A 26,543-nucleotide genomic window follows, 5' to 3' on the forward strand; every position below is an offset into this window, starting at 1 on the left:
GCAGCATTCTGGGTGTTCAGAAAAATGCCCAGTAAAGAAGGATTCCTGGCGTTTAACGCCAGCCAGGGTATCTGGCTGGGTGTTAAATGCCCAAAGAGGCAGTCAAGTGGGCGTTAAACGCCAGAATGGATAGCATTCTGGGCGTTTAACGCCAGGATGACACAAGGGAGGTAATTTTGTTTCCAATTCAATTTTTTTCAATTTTTTATGTTTTAATTCATAATTTTTTGCATCAAACAGATTTTAAACTTTCATCTTTCAATTTCTATTTTCAAAAATTAATAATCTTTCCAATTCTTTTTAATTCTTTTTCAATTCTTTTCAATTCCTTCCAAAACATTTTTAAAACTTACATATCTTCCCAAATTCTTTTCAACTCTTTTTAATTTTTCTTGTATACAATAATAAGTTTTCAAAATTAATTGCATCACTCTTCTTCTACTCCCTTCTATCTTATTCTACTCGAGGACGAGCAAAGTTTTTAAGTTTGGTGTGGAAAAGCTCAGTTTTTTGCTTTCCATGACCACTAATGGCAGCTAAGGCCGGAGAAACCTCTAGGAAGAGGAAAGGGAAGGCAGTTGCTTCCAATTCCGAGTCATGGGAGATGGAGAGATTCATCTCAAAAGCCTATCACTAGAAAGAGGATGGAGCAAATAAGAGATCCCACTCATGGACCTCAACAAGAGCATGAGGAAATTCCTCATCAAGAAATCCCTGAGATACCTCAAGGGATGCATTTCCCTCCACAAAAATATTGTGAGCAACTCAACACCTCTTTAGGAGAATTGAGTTCCAACATTGAGCAACAAAGGCAAGGAAGAGACATAGAGGAGCTTAAGAACTCCATTGGTTCTTCAAGAGGAAGAAGAAGCCACCATCACTAAGGTGGAACCGTTCTTTAATCTCCTTGTTTATTTTCTTTTCTATTTTCGTTTCTATGCTTTATGTTTTGACTATGTTTGTGTCTTTATTACATGATCATTAGTGTTTAGTGTCTATGTCTTAAAGCTATGAATGTTCCATGAATCCTTCACCTTTCTTAAATGAAAAATGTTTTCTGAAAAAGAAAAAGAAGTACATGAATTTCGAATTCTATCTTGAAAATAGTTTAATTATTTTGATGTGGTGGCAATACTTTTTGCTTTCTGAATGAATGCTTGAACAGTGCATATTTTTTATAGTGAAGTTTATGAATGTTAAAATTGTTGGCTCTTGAAAGAATAATGAAAAGAGAGAAATATTATTGATAATATGAAAAATCATAAAATTGATTCTTGAAGCAAGAAAAAGCAGTGAAAAACAAAAAGCTTGCGAAAAAAAGGGGGCGAAAAATAAAGAAAAAGAAAGAAAAAGAAAAAGCAAGCAGAAAAAGCCAATAACCCTTTAAACTAAAAGGCAAGGGTAAAAAGGATCTAAGGCTTTGAGCATTAATGGATAGGAGGGCCCAAAGGAATAAAATCCTGGCCTAAGTGGCTAAATCAAGTTGTCCTTAACCATGTGCTTGTGTCATGAAGGTCCAAGTGAAAATCTTGAGACTGAGTGGTTAAAGTCATGATCCAAAGCAAAAAGAGTGTGCTTAAGAACTCTGGGAACCTCTAACTGGGGACTCTAGCAAAGCTGAGTCACAATCTGGAAAGGTTCACCCAGTTATGTATCTGTGGCATTTATGTATCCGGTGGTAATACTGGAAAACAAAAAGCTTAGGGTCACGGCCAAGACTCATAAAGTAGCTATGTTCAAGAATCAACATACTAAACTAGGAGAATCAATAACACTATCTGAATTCTGAGTTCCTATGGATGCCAATCATTCTAAACTTCAAAGGATAAAGTGAGATGCCAAAACTGTTCAGAAGCAAAAAGCTACTAGTCCCGCTCATCTAATTAAGAACTAAGTTTCATTGATATTTTGAAATTTATTGTATTTTCTCTTCTTTTTATCCTATTTTGTTTTTAGTTGCTTGGGGACAAGCAACAATTTAAGTTTGGTGTTGTGATGAGCGGATAATTTATACGCTTTTTGGCATTGTTTTTACATAGTTTTTAGTATGTTTTAGTTACTTTTTATTATATTTTTATTAGTTTTATACAAAAATCACATTTCTAGACTTTACTATGAGTTTGTGTATTTTTTCTGTAATTTTAGGTATTTTCTGGCTGAAATTGAGGGACCTGAGCAAAAATCTGATTCAGAGGCTGAGAAAGGACTACAGATGCTATTGGATTCTGACCCTCCTGCACTCGAAGTGGATTTTCTGGAGCTACAGAAGTCCAATTGGCACGCTCTCAATTACGTTGGAAAGTAGACATCTTGAGGTTTCCAGCAACGTATAATAGTTCATACTTTACCCGAGATTTGATCGTCCAAACTGGCGTTTAAACACCAGCCAGAGACCCTTTTCTGGCGTAAAACGCCAAAACTGGCACCAGAACTGGAGTTAAACGCCCAAACTGGCATCCAAGCTGGCATTTAACTCCAGAAAAGGCTTATGCACGTGTAAAGCTCAATGCTCAGCCCAAGCACACACCAAGTGGGCCCTGTAAGTGGATTTCTGCACTATCTGTACTTAGTTACTTATTTTTTGTAATCCTTAGTAACTAGTTTAGTATAAATACTAGTCTTTCCTATTGTTTTATAAATAGAATAGATCTTTGAACTTTTTGGCTTATGCCATTTTTCACATTTGGGGAGGCTGGCCATTCGGCCATGCCTAGACCTTTTTCTCTTATGTATTTTCTACGGTGGAGTTTCTACACCTCATAGATTAAGGTGCGGAGCTCTGCTGTTCTTCATGAATTAATGCAAGTACTATTGTTTCTCTTTCAATTCTCGCTTACTACTTCTCCAAGATATACTCTCGTACTTAATTCAGTTAAGTCAGAATGAAGGGGTGACCCGTGACAATCACCCACTATCTTCGTTACTCGCTTAGCCAAGATCCGCATGCCTGACAACCACAAGCGGTCTACATGATATTCAACATAGTCATTGGATGACAGCCGGATTATAGTCTCTTGGGTCTCTAATCCACGGACCGAGTCCGTGAGGTTAGAACCTTCGTGGTAGAGGCTAGAACCAATTGGCAGCATTCCTAAGATCCGGAAAGTCTAAACCTTGTCTGTGGTATTCCGAGTAGGATCTGGGACGGGATGACTGTGACGAGCTTCAAACTCGCGAATGTTGGGCGCAGTGACAGTGTGCAAAAGGATAGAGAGATCCTATTCCGACACAAGTGAGAACCGACAGATGATTAGCTGTGCGGTAGCTGTACCTGGTATTTTTCATCCGAGACGAGAAATCTGACAGTTGATTAGCCATGCAGAAACCGTACTTGGACCATTTTCACCGAGAGGATCATACAGCTTGCCATGGAAGGGAGCATGCATGATTGGATGAAGACAATAGGAAAGCAGAGGTTCAGAAGCAACAAAGCATCTCCAAATGCTTATCTGAAATTCCCACCAATGAATTATATAAGTATCTTTATTTTAATTTACGTTTTATTTATCTTTTAATTATCAAAACCTCAAAACCATTTGAATCCGCTTGACTAAGATTTACAGGATGACCATAGCTTGCTTCAAGCCGACAATCTCTGTGGGATCGACCCTTACTCACGTAAGGTATTACTTGGATGACCCAGTGCACTTGCTGGTTAGTTGTGCGAAGTTGTGAAAAGTGTGATCACAATTTCGTGCACCAGTGGTACTGCCGAAGACATCGGAATGTCGTGAGTAGCGCGTATAAGAGCTTTTTGAGTCTAAAGTAGCATGTTTTCGCATTTTGGAGAACATTTCTTATGAAGTATACTAGGATTTGTGTTTTTTGCTAGTCTTCCCGGATTAGCGCCGCCACTAGCTCTTGTTCCATTATGGAAAATTAGAAATACAATGTTTCTCCCATTCTAGGCTTTGAGAGTATGAGAGGTTCTGCTAGCACCTTTTTGAAGTGATGAAATTCTTCTCTGTATTCAGGTTTCCACTTGAAACTAATGCCTTTTTTCATGAGTTTGAAGAAGGGGATGGCCTTCTAAACCGAGGCACCAAGAAATCGTGAAAGGGCGGCGAGTCGCCCGTACAACCTTTGGACATCCTTGATGTTTATTGGTGCGGTAATTTACAACCACACTTACTAACCGGCAAGTGAACCGGGTCGTACCAAGTAATACCTTACGTGAGTAAGGATCGATCCCACGAGGATTGATGGACTAAGCAACAATAGTGTTCGATAGGCTTAGTTAGACAAATAAAAATTGGTGTTGAGATGCAGTATAAAAGACATTAAACAATATCAAAAATATTGAAGAAGGGCAAGTAATTAAGTTGGGAATAATATATGGAAAAGGCAGTTAAGGTTTCAGAGTTATCTATTTTCTGGATTGACTTTTCTTATTAACTATTTTAATCATGCAAGATTTAATTCATGGCAAACTATTTGTGACTAGACCCTAATTCCTTAGACCTTCCTAGTCTCCTCTAAAATTCATCAACTGCCAATTCCTTGGTCAATTAATTCCAATTAGAGGGTGATGATCAAATTCTAGTTTATATGCCACAAGAATCCTAATTATCCAAAAATAAGGGGATTATATGTCACGTATCCCGTTAAATACAAACAATTAGAAATTCAGGATAATATGTTTTCAAGCTATTGTTCAAGTAAAGAGCTTTTCCAAGTTTTACAAGAACTCAAATAGAACATGGGTCATACTTCCGTTCCACCCAGATTCATAAGATAGAAAACGAAAACAATTATTGAAATATAAATCAAAACATGAATTAAAATAGAAAAGTAATATTATCAATCCATACAATAGACAGAGCTCCTAACCTTAACAGTGGAGGATTAGTTGCTCATGGAATATGGAATATAAATTTGTATGGAATAATGTTGTGGAATATGTTCTGGAACCACCCTATTGGGATTCCCTTTATAACTAATCCTCATAATTTAAAAATCAAATTTCTAAAATTAAAATTAAAATAATATCTTTTCCTAAAATAAGATTTGAATTTAAATTCGAATTAATTAACAAGTCTTCAGCTGATGGGTGGGACCACTTGATTTGTCCATTCTGCAGCTTCTAATCTGTGATTTCTGGGCTAAGAACTGCGTCAAAACAGCCCAGAAATCGCCCCAGCGTTTTTCTACATTTTCTACACGTGGCGCATGTGACGCGTCCGCGTCGTCCACGCGTTCGCGTCATTTGTGCAGATTCCAGTCCACGCGTTTGCGTCAGGCACGCGATCGCGTCATTGCGATTTCCTCCATTCCGCGCGGTCGCTTGAGCAATGCGACCGCGTCGGTATTCGCTAGTCATCTATTTGACTTCTTCTCTTTCTCTGCAGAAACTCCATCAAATTCCGCCAAATGCTACCTAAAATAAACTGTATTGTACAAAACTCAAAATAGCATCTATAGTGGCTAAAATATAATTAATTATTAATTAAATTCAACAATTTAGATGCAATTTCACTAGGAAAAGATAGACAAGATGCTCACGCATCACAACACCAAACTTAAACTGTTGCTTGTCCTCAAGCAACCAAAACTAATATAAGCTTAGGATGTAAATTTGCATGAGAATGAGAGTTCGATTAAGCTCATGTCTCTTCTTATAGTGGGGTTTATAACTACAATCCTGAATAGTTTTAGCATCTCACTTTATCCTTTGAAGTTCAGAATGATTGGCATCCATAGGAACTCAGAATTCAGATAGTGTTATTGACTCTCCTAGTTCAGTATGTTGATTCTTGAACACAGCTACTTTATGAGTCTTGGCTGTAACCCTAAGCATTTTATTTTCCAGTATTACCACCGGATACATAAATGCCACTGACATATAACTGGGTGAACCGTTTCAGATTGTGACTCAGCTTTGCTAGAGTCCCCAGTTAGAGATGCCCAGAGTTCTTAAGCACACTTTTTTTGCTTTAGACCACGACTTTAACCGCTCAGTCTCAAGCTTTTCACTTGACACCTTCACGCCACAAACACATGGTTAGGGACAGCTTGATTTAGCCGCTTAGGCCAGGATTTTATTCCTTAGGGCCCTTCTATCCATTAATGCTCAAAGTCTTGGATCCTTTTTACCCTTTGCCTTTTAGTTTAAAGGGTTATTGGCTTTTTCTGCTTGCTTTTTCTTTTTCTTGTTTGTTTCTTTATTTTATTAAATTTTTTTTTCGCAAGCCTCGTGTTTTTCACTGCTTTTTCTTGCTTCAAGAATCAATTTTATGATTTTTTTAGATTATCAATAACATTTTTCTTTTTCATCATTCTTTCAAGAGACAACAATTTTAACATTCATAAACTTCACTATCAAAATTTATGCACTGTTCATGTCATGCATTCAGAATCACATAAAATACCACCACATTTAAGACTATTATTCAATATAGACCCACTTTCTCATGCAATATATCACTCCTGTATTTTTGATTTGAATTTAAGCTCAGTGAGTAATACATGAGACATCTTTTCAGAATTAAAGCAATAGAGAGAACTAAACTAGTCCTGGGATTCTAACTAATAAAGGATCATGCAACAAACAAAGCAAAATAACAGGAAACCGGAACATAACATAGAAAAAGAGGGGAGGAATAAAAATGAAAGGAACTCAACCACCTTAATTTTCCTAGCGGTCGCTTTATTCTTCAGGTTGTGCTCCTTCGCGAAGATGATTCGCCTCTTTTTTGTACTAGAAAACCTATAAGCGCAGCGTCAACACCAAACTTAAAAGTTTGCTTGTCCTCAAGCAAAGAAGAACTGAAAATAGAAAGAGATAAATTATTAAAATGAAAGAAAAAATAAAAGGATAAAAGAAAAAGAGAGAATTAGGATTGGGAGAGAGAGAGAGAGAAAGAAAATTGGGTAGCGCAAGCGACGCGTTCGCGTGCAGCACGCGATTGCGTAAGTCGCGCATTCTTCATAATGACGCGATAGCGTCAGGCACGCGTTCGCGTGGATGGCCATATATGCAACTGACGCGAACGCGTCAGTCATGCGTCCACGTGACCAAATTTGTGCTTTTAGCACACTTCTTACCCCAAGCTGGCACAACTCTCTGCCCAAACGCTCTTTTACGTCGAATTTGCAGGTCACGCGGTCGCGTCACTGATGCGTGAATGACGAAAATCACAAACGACGCGAACGCGTGAGGTATGCGATCGCGTGGGATCGTTTGTGCGAAAGGCTCCATTCTGGCGCCACTCCTACACAACTCTCTGTAACTTTTTATTTTTTTCTCGCACCCCTAGATGACGCGTTCGCGTCAACGACGCTGGCACGTCGGGTGCTTTTTTTTTTTTGAAATATAGCTTGAGGTGTTCGGTTCCTGGAAGAACATAGCTGCATGATCAAAAAATTAGTAAGAACTCAAAAAAATAAAATAAAATAACTAAGAAAACTACTACTACGAAAAATAGCTAAGGATACGAATTTATCGGGTTGCCTCCTGACAAGCGCTTCTTTATCGTCACTAGCTTGACGGTCAGCTCTTCTAAGGAGGAGGATCATAGGGGCTCAGCTCTTCACCCCTTACCTTGAACTTCTTTCCTGTGTCTCCATAACGTAGGTCAATATGCTCTAGAGATATGATTTTGATTACTGTATAAACCCATGCTGGATTGCTGGTCAACACCACCTTCATTCTTGGGGAGAAACCTTCAGTGGGAATCTTTTTGTTTCTCCATCCTCTGGGTATTTTTTTCTTTTTGGGGACCTCCTCCTTGGTGGATGATGCAGTTTCAACACCAAACTTAGGTTTGATGTCAGGCAGAATTTTATCGGTTGTCACCACAGGAGGTTTGAGGTGCAAATTCTGCTGTGCATCATCAGGGGGTTCTTGAAGGTTTGGATCAATAAGCTCAGCCTACATGCACCTCTCTTCTTCACCTGTTGAATGTACATCTTTGAAGACATGAAAGACCAATTGCTCATTATGCACTCTAAGCACTAATTCACCCACTTCTACATCAATCAGAGCTCTTCCAGTGGCTAGAAATGGTCTTCCTAGAATTATAGAGGCATTCTCATCCTCCCCTATGTCAAGAATTACAAAGTCTGTTGGGAGGAAGAACTTACCCACTTTAACCAAGATGTTTTCCACTAATCCGTATGCAGGCTTCATAGATTTGTCTGCCATCTGTAATGCTATCTTTGTGGGTTGTGCCTCTTGGATTTGCAGCTTCTTCATCACAGATAAGGGCATTAGATTTATGCTTGCCCCTAGATCACATAGGGATTTCTCAAAGGTTGTGCTCCCAATGGTGCATGGAATTTGAAAGCTCCCTAGATCTGGCATCTTCCTTGGCAAGTTATTCTGAATGATAGCACTACATTCCTTAGTCAGGACTACTGTCTCATCTCCCATTAAACGCTTTTTCTTTAACAACAGCTCCTTCATGAACTTGACATAGATAGGCATTTGCTCCAAAACCTTAGCAAAAGGAATATTGATTTGTAACTTTTTGAAGATTTCCAAGAACTTTTAAAACTGCTTGTCCTTGGTCTCCTTTTGAAGTCTCTGAGGATACGACATCTTAGGCTTGTACTCAGGAGCCTTTGGCAGTGTAGGATAAGTGTCAAGAGAGTCTGGGAATGGGTTGTCTGCACGCTTTGGAGGGGCGTGCTCTACTTCTTCCTTCTTCTCATCTGGAGCTTCCTTTTCAACTAGCTCTTCATTGGCCTTGGTCTCAGAGCCAACTACTTTACCACTTCTCAATTGAATAGCCTTGTAATCTTCTCCTGGGTTCACCACTGTATCCTCTTGAAATGTACTTGCAGACTTCTCAAGTATTTGCTTGCTCAGTTGGCCCACTAGCACCTCTAAGTTTCTAATAGAGGCTCTGGTTTCCTGTATAACTTGTGCTTCCGTACTTGTCACTTGTTCACTTATTACGGTGATAGCCTTGCATTCCTCTCTTGGATTTAGAATTGTGTTACCAGGAAGGCTATTAGTGGTCCTCTGATCAATTTCATTAACCTTTGTGGCTAATTGACCCATTTGAATCTCTAGGTTTTTGATGGATGCTCTGGTTTCCTGTCTAAAACCTGTCAATATTGCTTCCAAATCATTGTTCTGCTGGAAACCGCCCTGAGAACTATTGTTGAAGTTCTGAGGTCTCTGAGGTTGGTCCCTCCACCCAAAGTTTGGGTGATTCCTCCATCCCTGGTTGTATGTCTTAGAATATGGATGATTGTTGGGATTTCTAGGACCACTCCCCATGTAATTCACCTGTTCAGAAGAAGATTGAGCATAATCATAATTATCATTTTGCATAAAGTTACCTGCCATGTCATAGGAGGTATCTTGGGGTGAATTTTGAGTGTTGATAGCTGAGACTTGCATGCCACCCATCTGTTGAGTAAGTAGATTTATCTGCTGAGACATAAGCTTGTTCTGAGCAAGAAGAGCATTAACAGCTTTTACTTCCAACACACCTCTCTTCTTGTGCAATAAACTGCCTGCAGAAGTGTCTAGGCTCATCTTTGACATCTCTCCTAAGCCTTCATAAAAGATATCCAGTTGGGTCCACTTGGAGAACATGTCTGGAGGGCATTGCCTAGTCAATAGCTTGTATCTCTCCCAAGCTTCATAAAGAGTTTCACCCTCCTTCTGCTTGAAGGTCTGAACCTCCAACCTAAGCTTAGTCAGCTTCTTTGGTGGGAAAAATTTAGTGAGAAACTCTGTAACAACCTTTTCCCAAGTATTCAAACTCTCTTTTGGTTGGGAATCTAGCCATAGCTTTGCTTTATCCCTCAGAGCAAATGGGAAAAGCATGAGTTTGTACACCTCTGGGTTTACTCCATTTGTCTTCACAGTATCACATATCTGCAGAAAATCAGAAATAAATTGATTTGGATCTTCATGAGGAAGTCCATGATACTGGCAGTTTTGTTGCACCAGGTTGACCAATTGTGGCTTCAACTCAAAGTTGTTTGCAGTTATAGGAGGCACCACAATGCTTTTTCCATAGAGATCCGCAGTAGGAGCAGAATAAGAGCCAAGCACTCTTCTCTGCTGATCTTTCTCGTTCGGATTTACCACATTGGCATTAGCATTATTATTTGCCATAGTGGATTCTGCAGCCTTGCAAAGTCTTGCTTGTTGTAAACGTCGCCTGAAAGTTCTTTCAGGTTCAGGATCAAAGTCTAAGAGATGTTCTTTGTCTCTATTTCTGCGCATACACAAGTAGAAAACAAGAAAAAATGGGACTCTCTACGTCAGAGTGCAGAGAAGTTCCTGTGAGGTAACCTGTGTAAGATAATAAAAATACTAACTAAATAAATAAATAAAATTTCAAAAATTTAAAAGGAAAAATAAACAGAAAAATTAAAATAAAATTAACTGGGTAACACCAAACTTAATTTCAGAAATTAAGGAAAAATATTAATATTAAATTTTTTTTAGATAAAAATAAAATAAAACTAATAGAATAAAAATAAAATTAAAAAAATAGAAAGAAACGAAAATGAAAATAAAAGAAAATAGAAATAAAAGAAAAATAAGCTAAAAAAATTAAAACGGGCTACAGTAGAAAAATAAAAAGCAAAAGGACGTAACGAAATAGGAGGGGGGGAAACAACGAAATACGGGAATGAAAAAAAAAATAAAATAAAATAAAAAAATAAAAATTACTAAAATAAAACTAATTAAAATTAAAACGCCTAATATAAACAATCAAATAACTAATAGTTGTTAATCACAATCAATCCCTGGCAACGGCGCCAAAAACTTGGTGCGGTAATTTACAACCACACTTACTAACCGGCAAGTGCATCGGGTCGTACCAAGTAATACCTTACGTGAGTAAGGGTCGATCCCACGAGGATTGATGGACTAAGCAACAATAGTGTTCGATAGGCTTAGTTAGACAAACAAAAATTGGTGTTGAGATGCAGTATAAAAGACATTAAAAAATATCAAAAATATTGAAGAAGGGCAAGTAATTAAGTTGGGAATAATATATGGAAAAGGCAGTTAAGGTTTCAGAGTTATCTATTTTCTGGATTGACTTTTCTTATTAACTATTTTAATCATGCAAGATTTAATTCATGGCAAACTATTTGTGACTAGACCCTAATTCCTTAGACCTTGGTCAATTAATTCCAATTAGAGGGTGATGATCAAATTCTAGTTTATATGCCACAAGAATCCTAATTATCCAAAAACAAGGGGATTATATGTCACGTATCCCGTTAAATACAAACAATTAGAAATTCAGGATAATATGTTTTCAAGCTATTGTTCAAGTAAAGAGCTTTTCCAAGTTTTACAAGAACCCAAATAGAACATGGGTCATACTTCCGTTCCACCCAGATTCATAAGATAAAGAACGAAAACAATTATTGAAATATAAATCAAAACATGAATTAAAATAGAAAAATAATATTATCAATCCATACAATAGACAGAGCTCCTAACCTTAACAGTGGAGGATTAGTTGCTCATGGAATACGGAATATAAATTTGTATGGAATAATGTTGTGGAATATGTTCTGGAACCACCCTATTGGGATTCCTTTTATAACTAATCCTCATAATTTAAAAATCAAATTTCTAAAATTAAAATTAAAATAATATCTTTTCCTAAAATAAGATTTGAATTTAAATTTGAATTAATTAACAAGTCTTCAGCTGATGGGTGGGACCACTTAATTTGTCCATTCTACAGCTTCTAATCTATGATTTCTGGGCTAAGAACTGGGTCAAAACAGCCCAGAAATCGCCCCCAGCATTTTTCTACATTTTCTGCACGTGGCGCATGTGACGCGTCCGCGTCGTCCACGCGTTCGCGTCATTTGTGCAGATTCCAGTCCACGCAATCGCGTCAGGCATGCGATCGCGTCATTGCAATTTCCTCCATTCTGCGCGGTTGCCTGAGCCATGCGTCCGCGTCAGTATTCGCTGGTCATCTATTTGACTTCTTCTCTTTCTCTGCAGAAACTCCATCAAATTCCGCCAAATGCTACCTAAAATAAACAGTATTGTATAAAACTCAAAATAGCATCCATAGTGGCTAAAATATAATTAATTCTTAATTAAATTCAACAATTTAGATGCAATTTCACTAGGAAAAGATAGACAAGATGCTCACGCATCATTTACCGGGCTGCTCATCTTGAGCATGGCCCTGTATTTTTCTAGGTCTGCCTTTATTCTCTGTTGTGTGATCATGAAGCTAAGGAATTTCCTAGATTTCATCTTGAAAGCATACTTCGTTGGGTTGAGGTGCATTCGGTTCCTCCTTAGAGTGCCTAGTATGAGTTTAAGGTCAACAATGAGCTCGTCTCCTGTCTCTGGTATAGACCGCTAGTTCGGTCCCCGAGGGAGATCTTTGACGATCTTTGTGATGAGTCTTTGGTATGTGGTCCTAGCATTTTTCAGTCCGAAGGGAATGACTGTGTAGTAGTACATGCCCTCGGGAGTCACAAAAGCCGTTTTCTCCTCATCTAGTTTGTGCATGGTTATTTGGTTGTACCCTGAGTAGGCATCCATGAAGATGAGGTACTAATGTCCCGAAGCAGCATCCACCAGTCTGTCGATGTTTGGGAGAGGAAAGGTCCTTCAGACAAGATTTGTTCAAGTCTGTGTAGTCGATGAACATTCGCAATTTACCATTTGCCTTTTTTATTAGCACGACATTGGCTAGCCAGGTCGTATAGGGTAATTCCTGGATGAAGCCTTCTTCGACCAAGCATCTGACCTACTTTTTTACTTTGGTTGCTCGTTCTATAGACATTTTCCTTCTTCTTTGGGCTATTATTTTGGCTTTAGGGTCCACAGATAACCAATGAGACATCAGTTCCGGGTTTATTCCCAGCATGTTGGATGGGGTGAATGCGAAGAGATCTCTGTTTCATTTATGGAGTTCCATGAGTTCGTTTTTTAGGCCGAAGGGTAGATTCTTGTTGATGAAGGTGAATTCGTCTTTAGTCTGCCCTATTTGTAACTTTTCCATGTCTCCCTCAGGTTCCGACCTGGGTTGATCATCTTGCCATGTGTCTAGGTCGGCAAGGAAGATTCCTGCCACATTCTGGGAGCCCTTTAGGAAGGCCAAGTTGGGGTTGTCGCATTCTACCGTGACCTCCTGGTCGCCGTGTATCATTCTTATGGTGTCGTTGTTGGCTTGGAACTTCATGATTAGGAATTTGGTAAATATGGTGGCAGAAAGGTTGTTGATTGTCTTTCTGCACAAGATGATATTGTAGGCCGTGGATTCTTTTAAGACCACAAACTCGGTGAGTATGATATTTTCTGGCTTCCAATTTTGATAGTGATTGGTAGCACGATGGAACCGTCCGGCATGAGGAAGTTATCTCCAAGTCGGGTTACTCTGTTGCAATGACTCTGTAGGTTTTTATTTTAGAATCCTAGCTTGTCGAAAGCTCCCCTAAAAAGGATGTTGGAGTCGGCTTTGGTGTCTACCAGTATGTGTTATACCAAGCCGGTCCCGACTCTAGCAGATATGATGAAGGAGGCATCTTCCGCCAAGGTGCCATTCTGGCAATCATTGGAGGAGAATGTGATGGTCGTCAGAAGAGGAAAGGGTCTTTTTTCGTCTTTTATGGCCAGCACCCGGAGATCCTCTTTTAGTGTCGATTTGAATATTTCTGTTGCATCTTTCCTAGGGATAATGTTCAAGATGATTGTTGGGTCGGTCTTCAAACTCTCCTGTTGTGCTTGCCTTACCATCCTGGGGTTGCATCCTTCCCGCTTTGGCGATCTTTCTCTTTCGGCTTTCCTAGGTTCTCGGATAATTTTGGCAAACTCAAGGAGTTTACCATCTCGAATGGTCTGTTCGAGAGCATCTATCAGATCGAAGCAGTCTTGAGTCTTGTGTCCATATCTTCTGTGATAGTCACAGTACAAGATTTTGTTACCTCCTGTCCGTTCCTTTAATTGTCGGGCCTTCGGGAGGATGCCTTGTTCTGCTATCTGATAATAGATCTCTGTGATTAGGGCCAATAGGGGGTGTAGTTTGTGAACTTCCCCAACCTAGGTGGCCGACTAGGGGAAGTGGATTTGAAGTTCTCTTTAGGAGTGTCTTTGGGTGAGGAGTTACTTCGAGATGTCGCGCTCCCATGCTGCAGTTTATTGGCTACCACGACTTGGCTTACCTCCTCATCGTTTATGTATTCTCTTGCGACGTTCTGGATTTCATGCATTGTCTAGACCGATTTGGTCATGAGGTACTTACGGAAGTCTTCATTCATGAGTTTATTGGTTAGACAGAGGGTGGTCACACAATCTGTGAGCCCGTCAACCGTTAGGCACTCATTATTGAACCTATCGAGGTACTTCCTCGTGGGCTCATCTTGCCGTTGCATGACTCTGAGCAGGCTGATCGGGTGTTTTGCTTTTGCAATCCTGGTAGTAAACTGTGCCATGAACTTCCTGGAGATATTGTCAAAACTGGCAATCGAGCCATTCGAGAAAGTGTTAAACCACTTGATTACTAGGCCGGCCAGGTTCACCGGAAAAGCCTTGCACCAAATTGCATCGGCAGCTCCTTTCATATTCATCCTGGCCTCGAAGGCCGTTAGGTGTTCCTAGGGGGTCTTTGATGTCGTCATACTTCATAAGAGTTGGTTTGTCAAAACCCTTTGGTAGCTTGGCCTTTAGGATCCTCTCGGTGAATGGGGTGACTCCCATTATCATGTGCTCGCTCCTTGTTCGTTTAGAATCTCGTCGATGTCTTCTGTCTTTGTCGTCGTGATGACGCTCTGGTTCACCGGGACACAATACAATTCTGGCATTTTTCGTGGCGCCGGTTAATAAACCACAATTTTATGGTTTATCTTATATTGAAATAAGTGGATTTTATCAACCTTTCCTACATTTATTCACTAAAATAGCATGGTTTTGTGAATTCTTTCTAAATTGTGCTTAAGAGTGAAAACATGCTTTTTAGGCTTTGAAATTACTAGTTTTAATTCACTTTAATCCCATTCGATGTCTAAAAATTTTGTTGAGTGATTTCAGAAGGATGGCTTGAAGAAGTGAAGAAAAAGCACGTAAAAGTGGAGAATTCATGAAGAAATGAAGTTTTGGAAATTTGCGCACTCATGCGTATGCATGCCTCATGCATATGCATGACTTGGAATTTTGCCAATTTGCACGTACGCATGCCTCATGCGTACGCATGACTGTCAACACGTGATTTACTAAAATGAACATGTGGTCGCAATTTCAGGGCTTTCCAAACCCAATCCAACTCATTTCTGAAACTATTTAAAGCCAAAATCAAGAAGGATGAAGGGGGAAGAGCAATTAAGAGTAGAATAGAACCATGTTTTAAGTCATTTTCTAGAGACAGAAGCTCTCTCTTCTCTCCAGAATTAGGGTATATTTAGTTTGAATTCCTTCTTAGATTTAGGTTTTGATACTTATTTTGATTTAGTTCCTTTATTTTTCCTTGTTTAATTGACTTAATTCTCTTAGTTTTCTTGTTAATTAATTTCTTATTTGTGCCACTTTTAGTTTTATGACTCTTGTTAATTTTGATTTTTATTAATGCAATTTGATGTTTCTATGTTTATTGTTGCTTAATTGATTTGTTGTTATTGTTTTCTTGCAATTGGTAGTCATAGATTTTATTATTCTTACAATTTTACCATACTTTTCTTTTATGCCTTCCAAGTATTTATATGAATGCCTCTTTTAGCTTTAAAGTAGATTTCTATACTCTTGGCTTGAAATTGAGTAATTCAGGTGACGCAAGAGTAGTTGATGTCTGATATTGATTGGTAATTCATAGTTGTTAGTTGTTCTTGTTTCCATTGACAAGTAAGACCTATGGATTAAGTCTGACTATGCCTATTTGACTTTCTCCCAATGTTGGAGATGACTAAATGGAATTAACACTAGGTAATCACCATGTTTGTGGTCAATGACTTGGAAAGGAAGCTTTGATTCTCAATCCTTGCCAGGAGTGACTTTTAGAACTTATAATTCTTTAGTTGTTGGCTTTACTTTCTTGTCATTTAATTTCTCGCCTCTTTATTCGTAAACCCCCTCTTATACTCATTACCAATAAGACGCACACCTCACTGCAATTTCTATGAGAGACGACCCGAGTTTTAAATACTCTCAATTTTTATTAGTTTGGATTGTGACAAGCAAATTAAACTTTGATTGTGAGAGTTTGTTGCCAGTTTATACTATGCTTGCAACGAAGAAGATCTTTGAGAAAATTCTAGACCGACAATTACCTTGCATCACCAGTCGGGTGATCTTTCATTCCTGGTTTCATGTCGTGATCTTTTCCTGGAGGTTGCTTGACTTGCATGTTCCGGGTGGTATCGTTCTTTAGAGGCAACTTGACCCTTCAGGGTTTATACTCTTTGGTAGAGCTCTTGGATTATTTGGATTACTTTCTCTCCTTGGCCGTCGGTTGTTTTGGTCTTATCTAACTGGCGGTCGCCTTCCTTCATCGAATCCTGTCAGGGGTAGGCTGGCGGTGCACGGTGCTGGTTATCCTTCCGTGGGTTGGTGGGGAGATGTCGTTTCGTGGTTCGTGCATTGGGTTTGGTGGGTCTGATACACGGAGATGGCTTGAGGACCGCTCCTCGAATTCTTCCATCATGTCTCCAAGACTTGGCAAGTCCCCACAGATGATGCCAATGTACAAGATGTCACTAGTATGGGTTGTAGGATGGATTAGGGACTCGCCGGTCGAGGTAATGACGCTGTTAGATCCTTGGAGCGGTGACGGATGGTACTGATGCGTGAGCATCTTTCCTATCTTTTCCTAGTGAATTTGCATTTGAATTGTTAAGTTTAATCAAGATTTAAATACTTTTTAGCCACTTTGAATGCTACTTTGAGTTGTGTACAATTCTGTTTATTTCAAGTAGCATTCGAATGGATTTGACGGAGTTTTATAAAAGAAGAGGAAGAAAGTGGATGATGTTGTCAATCCTGACCTCCTTGCACTCTAATGGACATAACCTAAGATATAAAAGTCCAATTGACGTGATTCTCATGGCATTGAAAAGCTAACTTCTAGAGCTTTCCAACGATGTATGATAGTATACCCTTTTCCTCCATTTCATTCGGCCTCAATGGCGCCAAACTTAGGATTCTCCAAGTTTGGCGCCACACTCACCTACCTCCAGGAATGCATGGCGTGTAATTGAAGCCAAACTTGAGAAGTTTAGAGTTTGGCACCAGTGCTGAAGAATCAGGAAGAGTGTGTGGCGTTGAAGTGAATTCAAACTTGGAATTTTCCAAGTTTGACTTCATGATCACCGTAATTGCTAGATTCTATACGGGTATGATGGTGCCAAGCTTGGCTCAGCCAAGTTTGGCGCCGCCCTTAGTGAATTTGGTGGTCCCCATCCATCCAAGGAGCCAGTGTGAATATTTTATTTATTTTTATTAAACTTTATTTTATTTTAAAATAAAAAAAGATATTATTTAGTTTTAGAAAATATATTTTACATTAATTATGATTAGATATATAAGGGAAAAGAATCAGCCCTCGAGCTCCTCTCTTTCCCTTGACCTCATTCCGCACTTTTCAATTTTTCAGAATCCTTATTTTCTCTTTGAACCATGAGCAACTAAACCTCTACTGTTAAGGTTAGGAGCTCTGTTTATTCTATGGATTAATACTATTACTTTTCTATTTTAATTCATGTTTTGATTTCAATTTCAAGAATTATTTTCGTTCTTTATCTTATGAATCTGGGTGGAACGGAAGTATGACCCTTATTCTATTTGAGTTCTTGTAAAACTTGGAAAAGCTCTTTACTTAAACAACAGCTTGAAAATATACTCTCCTAAATCACTAATTATCTGGACTTAACGGGATACATGACATATAATCCTCTTATATTTGGATAATTAGGGTTTCTGTGGGATATAAACTAGAATTGAACTTAATCTTCTAATTGGAATCAAGTGACCAAGGAATTGGTGGTTGATGAAGGTTAGAGGAGACAAAAAAGGTCTAAGGAATTTGGGTTTAGTCACATATAGTTTGCCATGAATTGAATCTTGCATGATTAAAATAGTTGGTAAGAAAAGTTAATCCGGAAAATAAATATTTCTGAAACCTTAACTGTTTTCTCCCATATTATTCACACCAACTTACTGTTTGCTTTATTAATTCTCTAAATTTACTGTTTAATGTTATTGAACTCTCAAAACACTTTTCTCGGTTTGTCTAACTAAGTAATTCACGCAATCATTGTTGCTTAGTTTATCAATTCTTGTGGGATCGACCCTCATTCACTTGAGGTACTACTTGGTACGACTCGGTACACTTGCTGGTTAGTTTGTGGGTTATAAATTTTGCACCAGGTACCTACAAAGATACTTCGACGCTTAAGTTAAAATGGATCTACGAAATATAGGTGTGGGTTTAGGAATGTGTAACATATTTGAGGGAGTCTTTGGCTATAACCTATAAAAAGAAGACCCAGGTCCCCTCAGGTACAATTCAATCCTCATACCTCATACCTCTCAGATCCATTCTGACTTGAGCGTCGGAGTGTCTTTGCAGGTACCACCCCCCATCGCTCCAGTCAAGCAATCCGATTCCAGCCTTGCCCGCGGATCCCCGATCCATCCTTCAAATCGTACCAGAGACATCTCGTACATTGGCGCCGTCTGTGGGGAACCCGCGCCAGCTGGGCCCGATGGGGGACGTCCTAGAGGAAACCCCCTCAAGCCAGGATGACTCTCAACCGATTAACCCAACCCCCGAACACCGCGAAGTCACAAACCAAGCGAGAATAGCGAGTACCGTCTAAAATGTGAACGATCATGACGTCACGGACCGACGACATCCTGAGAAAGCCAGCGACAAAGCAGCGCAGATCATCCAGGATCTCTGCCTCCGAGTTCAGGAACTCGAAGGCAAGATAACCAATAAAGGAAACCACAACAACGAGCACGGAAGCCATGCAACCTCCAGATCAAGATCTCGCCGCGGTAGATCGCCAACCCAATGACACGACAGAAGAGACGGTCGCAGCTGATCACGCGATCACAGACACGAGAAATCGCCAGAACGGCGATACAACAAGAAACATAACCGCAGTGCTTCTCGAGATCCGAGTTATCGACACTACTCAGACGAAGATCGGAGGGACCGAAACACCAAACGCACGAGAAACGACCATATAATAATGGGAGCTACACCCTTCACAGAAAGAATCCTAAGAGCAAAACTTCCCAAAGGCTTCGACAAACCTACCGATATGAAGTACGATGGAACTAAGGATCCCCAAGAACATCTAACGGCTTTTGAGGCCAGAATGAACCTAGAAGGAGCGGCCGACGCAGTCCGATGCAGAGCCTTCCCGGTAACCCTCGCCGGGCCAGCGATCAAATGGTTCAACGCCCTCCCGAACGGATCCATAACCAGCTTCCACGATATTACACGAAAGTTCATGACCCAGTTCACTACTAGGATCACTAAAGCCAAACACCCCATCAGCTTACTAGGGATCACGCAAAAACAAGAAGAATCTACAAGAAAATACCTCGACCGCTTCAACGACGAATGCCTAACGGTCGACGGACTCACGGATTCCGTCGCAAGCCTCTGCCTGACCAATGGGCTAATGAACGAAGATTTTCGCAAACACCTCACCACCAGACCGGTATGGACCATGCACGAAATCTAGAACGTCGCCAAAGACTACATCAACGACGAAGAAGTCAGCCAAGTCGTCGCCGCCAACAAGCGGCAGCACGGCAACACCCAGCGCGGCAATTCGGCTTCTCACCAAAAACCAACACTCAAAGAGAATCAACGGGACCACCACAGGCCGAGTAGCCGACCACCGAGAATAGGCAAATTCTTTAATTACACGCCCCTGACAGCACCAATTACCGAGATATACCACCAAATAGCAGATCGAGGCATCATTCCGAAAGCCCGACAACTCAAAGAAAGGACAGGAGGCAACAAAACCCTCTACTGTGAATACCACCGAGGTTACGGTCACAGAACACAAGATTGTTTCGACCTTAAAGACGCCCTTGAACAAGCCATACGAGACGGCAAACTCCCAGAATTTGCCAAAATCATCAGAGAACCGAGACGCGCGGAGAGAGATAGGTCGTCGGAGAGAGAAGGAAGTAACCCGAGAACCCAAAAGCAACCCCCCAGGGAAAGCCCGGAGGAAGATCCGACCATCATAGTAAACGTCATCACAGGCAAGGACGTATCAAGCAAGTCAAAACTAACAATGAAGAAAGACCTCAAGGTAATGGCTGTAAGGAACCAAGTCCCAATCTCCGCGGCCGACAATACGATAACGTTCTTACCAGAGGACTGCCAACACGGCACCTCAGCCGAGGACGCCCCTTTCGTCATCTCAGCTAGAATCGGGACAGGACTCGTACGAAGGATACTGATAGACACCGGGGCAGACTCAAACATCCTTTTTCGAGGAGCCTTCGATAAACTCGGACTCCACAACGACAACCTCCAAACACACTGCCATGGCGTCACGGGACTCGGAGACAACTTCCTCAAACCAGACGGCTCAATCACACTTCCCATCACCATAGGAACGAGCAGCCAGAAGAAGACAATCCTATCTGAATTCGTAGTCCTAAAAGACTCCACAGCCTATAACGTGATCCTCGGAAGGAAAACAATCAATGACTTCTCCACAGTCATCTTTACCAAATACCTCCTTATGAAATTCAGAACCGACGACGGCTCCGTCGGCACCATCCACGGGGACCGAGAAGTCACAGCCGAATGCGACAACACCAGCCTAGCCCTAAGGAAGAAATCCCGAGATGCGGCCGGAGTATTCCTAGCCGATCTGGATGCCCGACAAGACGACCAACCCAGGCCAGAGCTAGAAGGAGATATGGAAAAACTACAAATAGGGCCAACCAAGGATGAATACACCTTCATTAATAGGAACCTCCCATATGACCTCAAAGAGGAGCTCTCTCAACTCCTGAAACAAAAGAGAGACCTGTTTGCATTCACACCAGCCGACATGCCGGGAATAAACCCCGACCTAATGTCTCACCGTCTAGCCGTGGACCCCAAAGCTAAACCAGTAGCACAAAGGAGAAGAAAAATGTCACCGGACCGAGCCACCGAAGTCAAAAAACAAGTTAAAGCCCTACTCGAGGCCAACTTTATCCGGGAACTCCCCTACACGACCTGGCTAGCCAACGTCGTACTAGTGAAAAAATCTAACGGGAAATGGCGAATGTGCGTCGACTACACGGACCTCAACAAAGCTTGTCCGAAGGACGCCTTCCCCCTACCAAACATCGACGGATTGGTAGACGCTGCATCCGGTCACCGATACCTCAGCTTCATGGACGCATATTCCGGATACAACCAGATTTCGATGCACCGACCAGACGAAGAGAAAACAGCGTTCATCACCCCAGACGGGACGTACTGCTACACAGTAATGCCCTTCGGTTTAAAAAATGCCGGAGCAACCTATCAAAGACTGGTTAACAAGATATTCCGAGACTTATCCGGTAACAAATTAGAAGTCTACATAGACGACATGCTCGCCAAGACCGAATCCGGCGAACAACTAACCGACGACCTCAAGGTCATAATGAACACCCTAGAAAGCACCAAATGCGACTCAACCCGGCAAAATGTGCCTTCGGAATGGAGGCAGGGAAGTTCCTCGGCTTCATGATTACACAACGCGGAGTTGAAGCAAACCCAGAGAAATGTCGCGCCATCCTCGAGATGACGAGCCCCAAAAGCCTTAAAGACATCCAAAGGCTTACCGGCCGACTGACGGCATTGTCATGCTTTCTCGGGGCTTCGGCCCAAAAAGCAACCCCTTTCTTCAAACTAATGAAAAAAGAAGCCCCTTTCAAATGGGAGACGGAATGCGAAGAAGCATTCCAACACTTCAAGAGGGTCCTAGCAAAACCACCAATCCTCGCCAAACCCCAAACAGGGGAAACACTTTACTTATACCTCTCCATAACGGAAGAGGCACTCGCAGCAACACTCGTCCGTGAAAACGAGAAAAAGGAACAAAAACCCGTGTACTTCATAAGCAAAGTCCTACAAGATGCGGAAGCTCGCTACTCACGCTTAGAAATGCTAGCTTTCACACTCCTTACAGCCTCCCGACACCTACGACAATACTTCCAAGCTCATCTCGTGACGGTTCGAACCGACCAAGCGGTCAAACAGGTGTTGCAGAAACCCGACCTAGCGGGAAGAATGCTAGCGTGGTCCATCGAACTATCTCAATTCCAGATCAAATTCGAACCCCGAAATGCAATCAAAGCACAAGCCATGGCCGACTTCATCGCCGAGATGACCCCGGGAAAGCTCACCTCCGAATCATGGAAACTACATGTCGACGGCTCATCAAACTCCACCTACGGAGGCGCTGGAGTCATACTCGAAAATCAAGATGGAATCACGATCGAACAGTCGGTACGATACGAATTTCCAGTATCAAACAACCAAGCAGAATACGAGGCCCTCTTGGCAGGCCTATCCTTAGCCCGGGAAGTCGGAGCAAAGGTCCTAGAAGTAAATACCGATTCACAGGTAGTCAGTTCCCAAATTAACGGAGACTACCAGACACGAGATCCCCTACTCCAACAATACCTCGCCAAGGTAAACAAACTAAGAGAAGGATTCGAACACGTCACCATACAGCACGTCCCTAGGGAACGAAATGCCAGAGCAGACCTACTCTCTAAGCTAGCCAGTACCAAACCCAGACACGGTAACAAATCGTTAATCCAGGAAGTCGTCAAGACACCCTCTGTATCAACAACAACCAACGCTCACCTGACAATCTCAAACCAGGGATCTTGGACCTACCCGATCCTACAATACCTCATCGACGGAACACTGCCACCAGACCCCAAAGAGGAAAAACGAATAAAAAGGGAAGCTGCCAACTATACCATTATCGCAGGACAGCTATACAAACGCGGATTCTCGCAACCCCTGCTCAAATGCATCGAACCCGAGAACACGGAGTACATACTCCGTGAAATCCACGAAGGCTGCTGCGGTCACCACGTCGGAGGCAAGACTTTAGCCCAAAAAGTCATCAGAGCAGGCTACTTCTAGCCCACGGTTATCCGGGATTCCATACAAATAGTTAAAAACTGCGACAAATGCCAAAGACACGCCAATATCCACCAAGCCGCACCACACCAGCTCAGCACCATATCGGCAGAACGGCCGTTCGGCACTTGGGGCATCGACCTCGTCGGACCCTTCCCTACGACACCTGGCCAACTCAGATACCTCATCGTCGCCATAGACTACTACACTAAATGGATCGAAGCCGAACCCCTGTCCTCCATAACGGCAACCCAATGCCAAAAATTCCTCTGGCGTCAGATCATCACCCGATTTGGGATCCCCGAGATCGTTATCTCGGACAACGGAACCCAATTCACCGACAAAAAATTCAGAGAATTTTTAGAGGGGCTACACGTATCCCACCGTTTCAGCTCGGTAGAACACCCCCAGACAAACGGACAGGTGGAATCCGCAAACAAAATAATCGTCAAAGGACTTAAAAAGCGGCTCGACGAAGCCAAAGGGCTATGGGCCGACGAACTCGGGTCGGTCCTATGGTCGTACCGAACCACACCTCAAACGACAATGGGAGAAACACCTTTCCAACTAACATACGGTGTCGAGGCGGTCATCCCAGTAGAGATCGGAGACCCAAGCCCCAGGAAAACGGTCAGAGGTAACGACGAGGAAGCAGAACGAGACCTCATTGACGAAACCAGAAGCATAACCCATCTCAGGGAGCTAGCCCTAAAGCAAAGAATCAGCCTGAGATACAATCATGGAGTCATCCGGCGAGAATTCGCGGCCGACGACCTCGTCTTACGACGAAACGATATCGGTCCCCCGACCCCAGGAGAAGGAAAGCTCACCCCCAACTGGGAAGGACCATATAGAATCAAGGCTGTAATCGGAAAAGGAGCGTACAAACTCGAACGGCTCAACGGCGACGAAGTCACGAGAACATGGAACGCCGCCAACTTGCGACGATACTACGCCTAGACCAACCTACAAAGGTCGCACCCTCGTCCTCATTTCTGTTTTTGTACTTCTCCTACCAGTTTACAAATTCTAAGGTTTTATTTCCCATCTAAGTTTTAAACTCGGGTACTCTTTTCCGCCACCAACGGAGGGTTTTAACGAGGCCCAACCAATCAATAAAAATTCCATTAAAATAGCTATTTCTATTTTCCTTAATATCCCAAATACGGAACGAAAACACGGCCGCAACTGGGGGACTGATCACTCCCCAGGCCCAAACACGCGGATATCCACAAAAGAACCCGACCAAATGACGGTCCGAGGAAACAAACGAAATACACACGAAATAGCTTAAAACGGAATACACGATAGGCCTGGACGGCCCAAAAACAACAACGGAACATACAAAAGGCCCGAACGGCCAATAAGTACTGTTAAAGCGAAAATAAAGTGTTCCAAAATCAAAATACACGGCCCTTGGCCATCCGAAAATATCCAAAAACACAGAAATCCAAAGAGATAAAAAATAGAAGCTACTCAAAGATCAACGGTCTGACCATCGCGAACAGTCTTGAAGGCCCCCCATCACGGACATATCCACGCCAGGAGCCAACACTGAAGCTTGAGCCCTCATCGTTTCCTCGGTAGCCGCAATTGCATCCTTCACATCAGCTAGTAACTCCGTCTTCTCCCTCTTCAAGGCAGCAACCTCGGCCTTTAGAGCCTCCGACTCGGCGAGAAGCATGGCAGCCTGAGAGCCCACATCGGAAGCCCGCTGCCGCTCCTCGGCCAACTGAGAGAGAAGCGAAGTTTCAACCTCGGCAAGTCGGAGAATCTCTGACCCGGCCTCCTCAGAAGACTTCACAGCCCTCTCCCTCGCAGCTTCGGCAGCCTCAAGTTCCCCCTTCAACTTGGCTACCTCAGCATGAGAAAGACGAAGCTTCTTATCCAGCAAACCGACCTGAGCCATCACAGGCTCAGCCCTCCGAACAACAACGGCTGACTGGAGGAGAGCACGATACACCGACTTGGCCTGGAACGAAACATCGCAGCCATCAAAAAACGGCTCCGTTCCAGGCATCAAGTGTTGATCAATAAACCCCGGGGCATTGAAGCGTCGATCCATCACGCTGGGCACAAGACCCTCATCCTCAAAAGTCTCACTGCTCGGGTCCTCAGGCCTCTTCCTCTTCCGAGAAGCCTCAGCAACCGTCACCACAACGACTTCAGGAGAGTTCGCAGGGCCAGGAGAAACTTGAGCGCCGGCCCGCGCACCCGAGGAAATCACCTCCTGAGAAACCGGCTGAGACTCCACAGCAGGATTAGAAACAGGAGTAGCCGGGGACGACGACCCCTCCTCCTGGGCCATCGCCGCCTTCAGCCGCGCCAAGGATGTCAAGCCGCCAGCCATCTCAACTGCAAGGAAACAAGAAACAAAAAGCCCAAGTTACGAAAACGGGAAACAAAACATAATAACAAAGTAAAGAACGAACACACACGACACACACCAACATACGACCGGCAAGCAACCGGATCACCCATCACGTCCCGAGGATTAAGAGGACGCTCCCCAAATAACTGCCACAGAACAAGAGCAATATCCCGCTCCTCCGAGGACAAGAACTCTTTCGAAACCCGAGTAAACACGGACGGACCAGCCTTAAAGTTCCAGTAAGTGGGGAACCGACGTTCACCCTCCAGCGTCAACCAAAAAGGGTGATGCCCCCTCGCGGGACGAACTTTAAAGTAACCACTCTTAAAACCATGGAAGGAGTCTTCATACAAACCGAAAACACGACGGTGGGGCTGAGCTCGGAAAGACACATACCCCTTCTTATGTTTCCCCTCCTTAGTCGGAAGAGTACACAAGAAAAGGAAAAGAAAAACATTTACTAAGGCAGGTAGCTCTAAATAATCACAAACAAGTTCAAAAGACCGTATCGCCGCCCAGCTGTTCGGATGTAGCTGGGACGGCGCCACGGAGCACCGGTTCAACAACTGCTGAACAAACGGAGAAAAGGGAAGCCGAACTCCAAGCCGGGTAAACATAGCCTCATACACCCACATCCAATCCGGCACTGTCGAGGAGTCGAGATTGGTATAGCAAACCCTCTCATCAATCCCAGGAAGGGCAAGCTCGTAGTGGCGTTCGGCATCGCCACCCCCACAAACAGCCCCTTCATCACGGAGCCGTTAGAGGTCCGCCTCCGTCATCCGCGACGGTGTCCCCCAGACATCACTGGTGACCCAAGAAAAAAGGTCAGGGACACCCCCCGCCGGGGCCACCGGAGCCCTCACACCCTCCGTCCGTCGGCGAGCCATACCTAAAATGTCGACGAGCACCACCGTCAGCCAAACCTCACGGCAGAAAATGACGGCGGGTAAAAAACCAAAAACAAACACCGCCACCGCACGCCACCAATTATACGGTGGCACTCTCCCCAAACCCTTTCTAAAAACCCAACAAAAACTATCTAAACCACCATACAAACACCACAAAACTACTCTAAAACTACACTCAGCAAAAACAAAAACAAAACACTG

General features: G+C 42.6%; 3 protein-coding genes, 1 non-coding gene and 1 pseudogene across 4 annotated transcripts; 4 read left to right on the forward strand and 1 right to left on the reverse strand.

The window, feature by feature from the left end:
- Positions 1 to 7,498: 7,498 nt before the first annotated feature.
- Positions 7,499 to 9,004, reverse strand: LOC148573851 (uncharacterized; annotated as a pseudogene).
- A 538-nt stretch (positions 9,005 to 9,542) lies between these two features.
- LOC148573852 (small nucleolar RNA R71) lies at positions 9,543 to 9,649 on the forward strand. The gene has a single exon (XR_015906417.1). It is a non-coding gene; the product is annotated as a small nucleolar RNA R71 (small nucleolar RNA).
- Positions 9,650 to 20,208: 10,559 nt separating this feature from the next.
- Positions 20,209 to 21,651, forward strand: LOC148573853 (uncharacterized). The gene is made up of 2 exons (XM_088505844.1): positions 20,209 to 21,099; positions 21,337 to 21,651. Exons 1-2 carry the CDS (start codon positions 20,209 to 20,211, stop codon positions 21,649 to 21,651), a joined length of 1,206 nt encoding a protein of 401 aa, XP_088361970.1.
- Positions 21,648 to 23,063, forward strand: LOC148573854 (uncharacterized). Its single transcript, XM_088505845.1, has one exon. It carries the CDS (start codon positions 21,648 to 21,650, stop codon positions 23,061 to 23,063), a length of 1,416 nt encoding a protein of 471 aa, XP_088361971.1.
- A 543-nt stretch (positions 23,064 to 23,606) lies between these two features.
- On the forward strand, positions 23,607 to 24,020 carry LOC148573855 (uncharacterized). The gene has a single exon (XM_088505846.1). It carries the CDS (start codon positions 23,607 to 23,609, stop codon positions 24,018 to 24,020), a length of 414 nt encoding a protein of 137 aa, XP_088361972.1.
- Positions 24,021 to 26,543: the final 2,523 nt, after the last annotated feature.

Source organism: Arachis ipaensis, chromosome B2, assembly GCF_059453495.1.
Source record: "Arachis ipaensis isolate K30076 ecotype BB chromosome B2, ASM5945349v1, whole genome shotgun sequence".
Classification (NCBI taxonomy): domain Eukaryota; kingdom Viridiplantae; phylum Streptophyta; class Magnoliopsida; order Fabales; family Fabaceae; genus Arachis; species Arachis ipaensis.

Coding starts and splice junctions, on each gene's coding strand:
- LOC148573855 (XM_088505846.1), top strand. CDS start 23,607: ATGGGAGAAACACCTTTCCAACTAACATACGGTGTCGAGGCGGTCATC.
- LOC148573854 (XM_088505845.1), top strand. CDS start 21,648: ATGATTACACAACGCGGAGTTGAAGCAAACCCAGAGAAATGTCGCGCC.
- LOC148573853 (XM_088505844.1), top strand. CDS start 20,209: ATGAAGAAAGACCTCAAGGTAATGGCTGTAAGGAACCAAGTCCCAATC. Junction 21,100..21,336: donor CCACCGAAGTCAAAAAACAA/GTTAAAGCCCTA, acceptor GGATACAACCAG/ATTTCGATGCACCGACCAGA.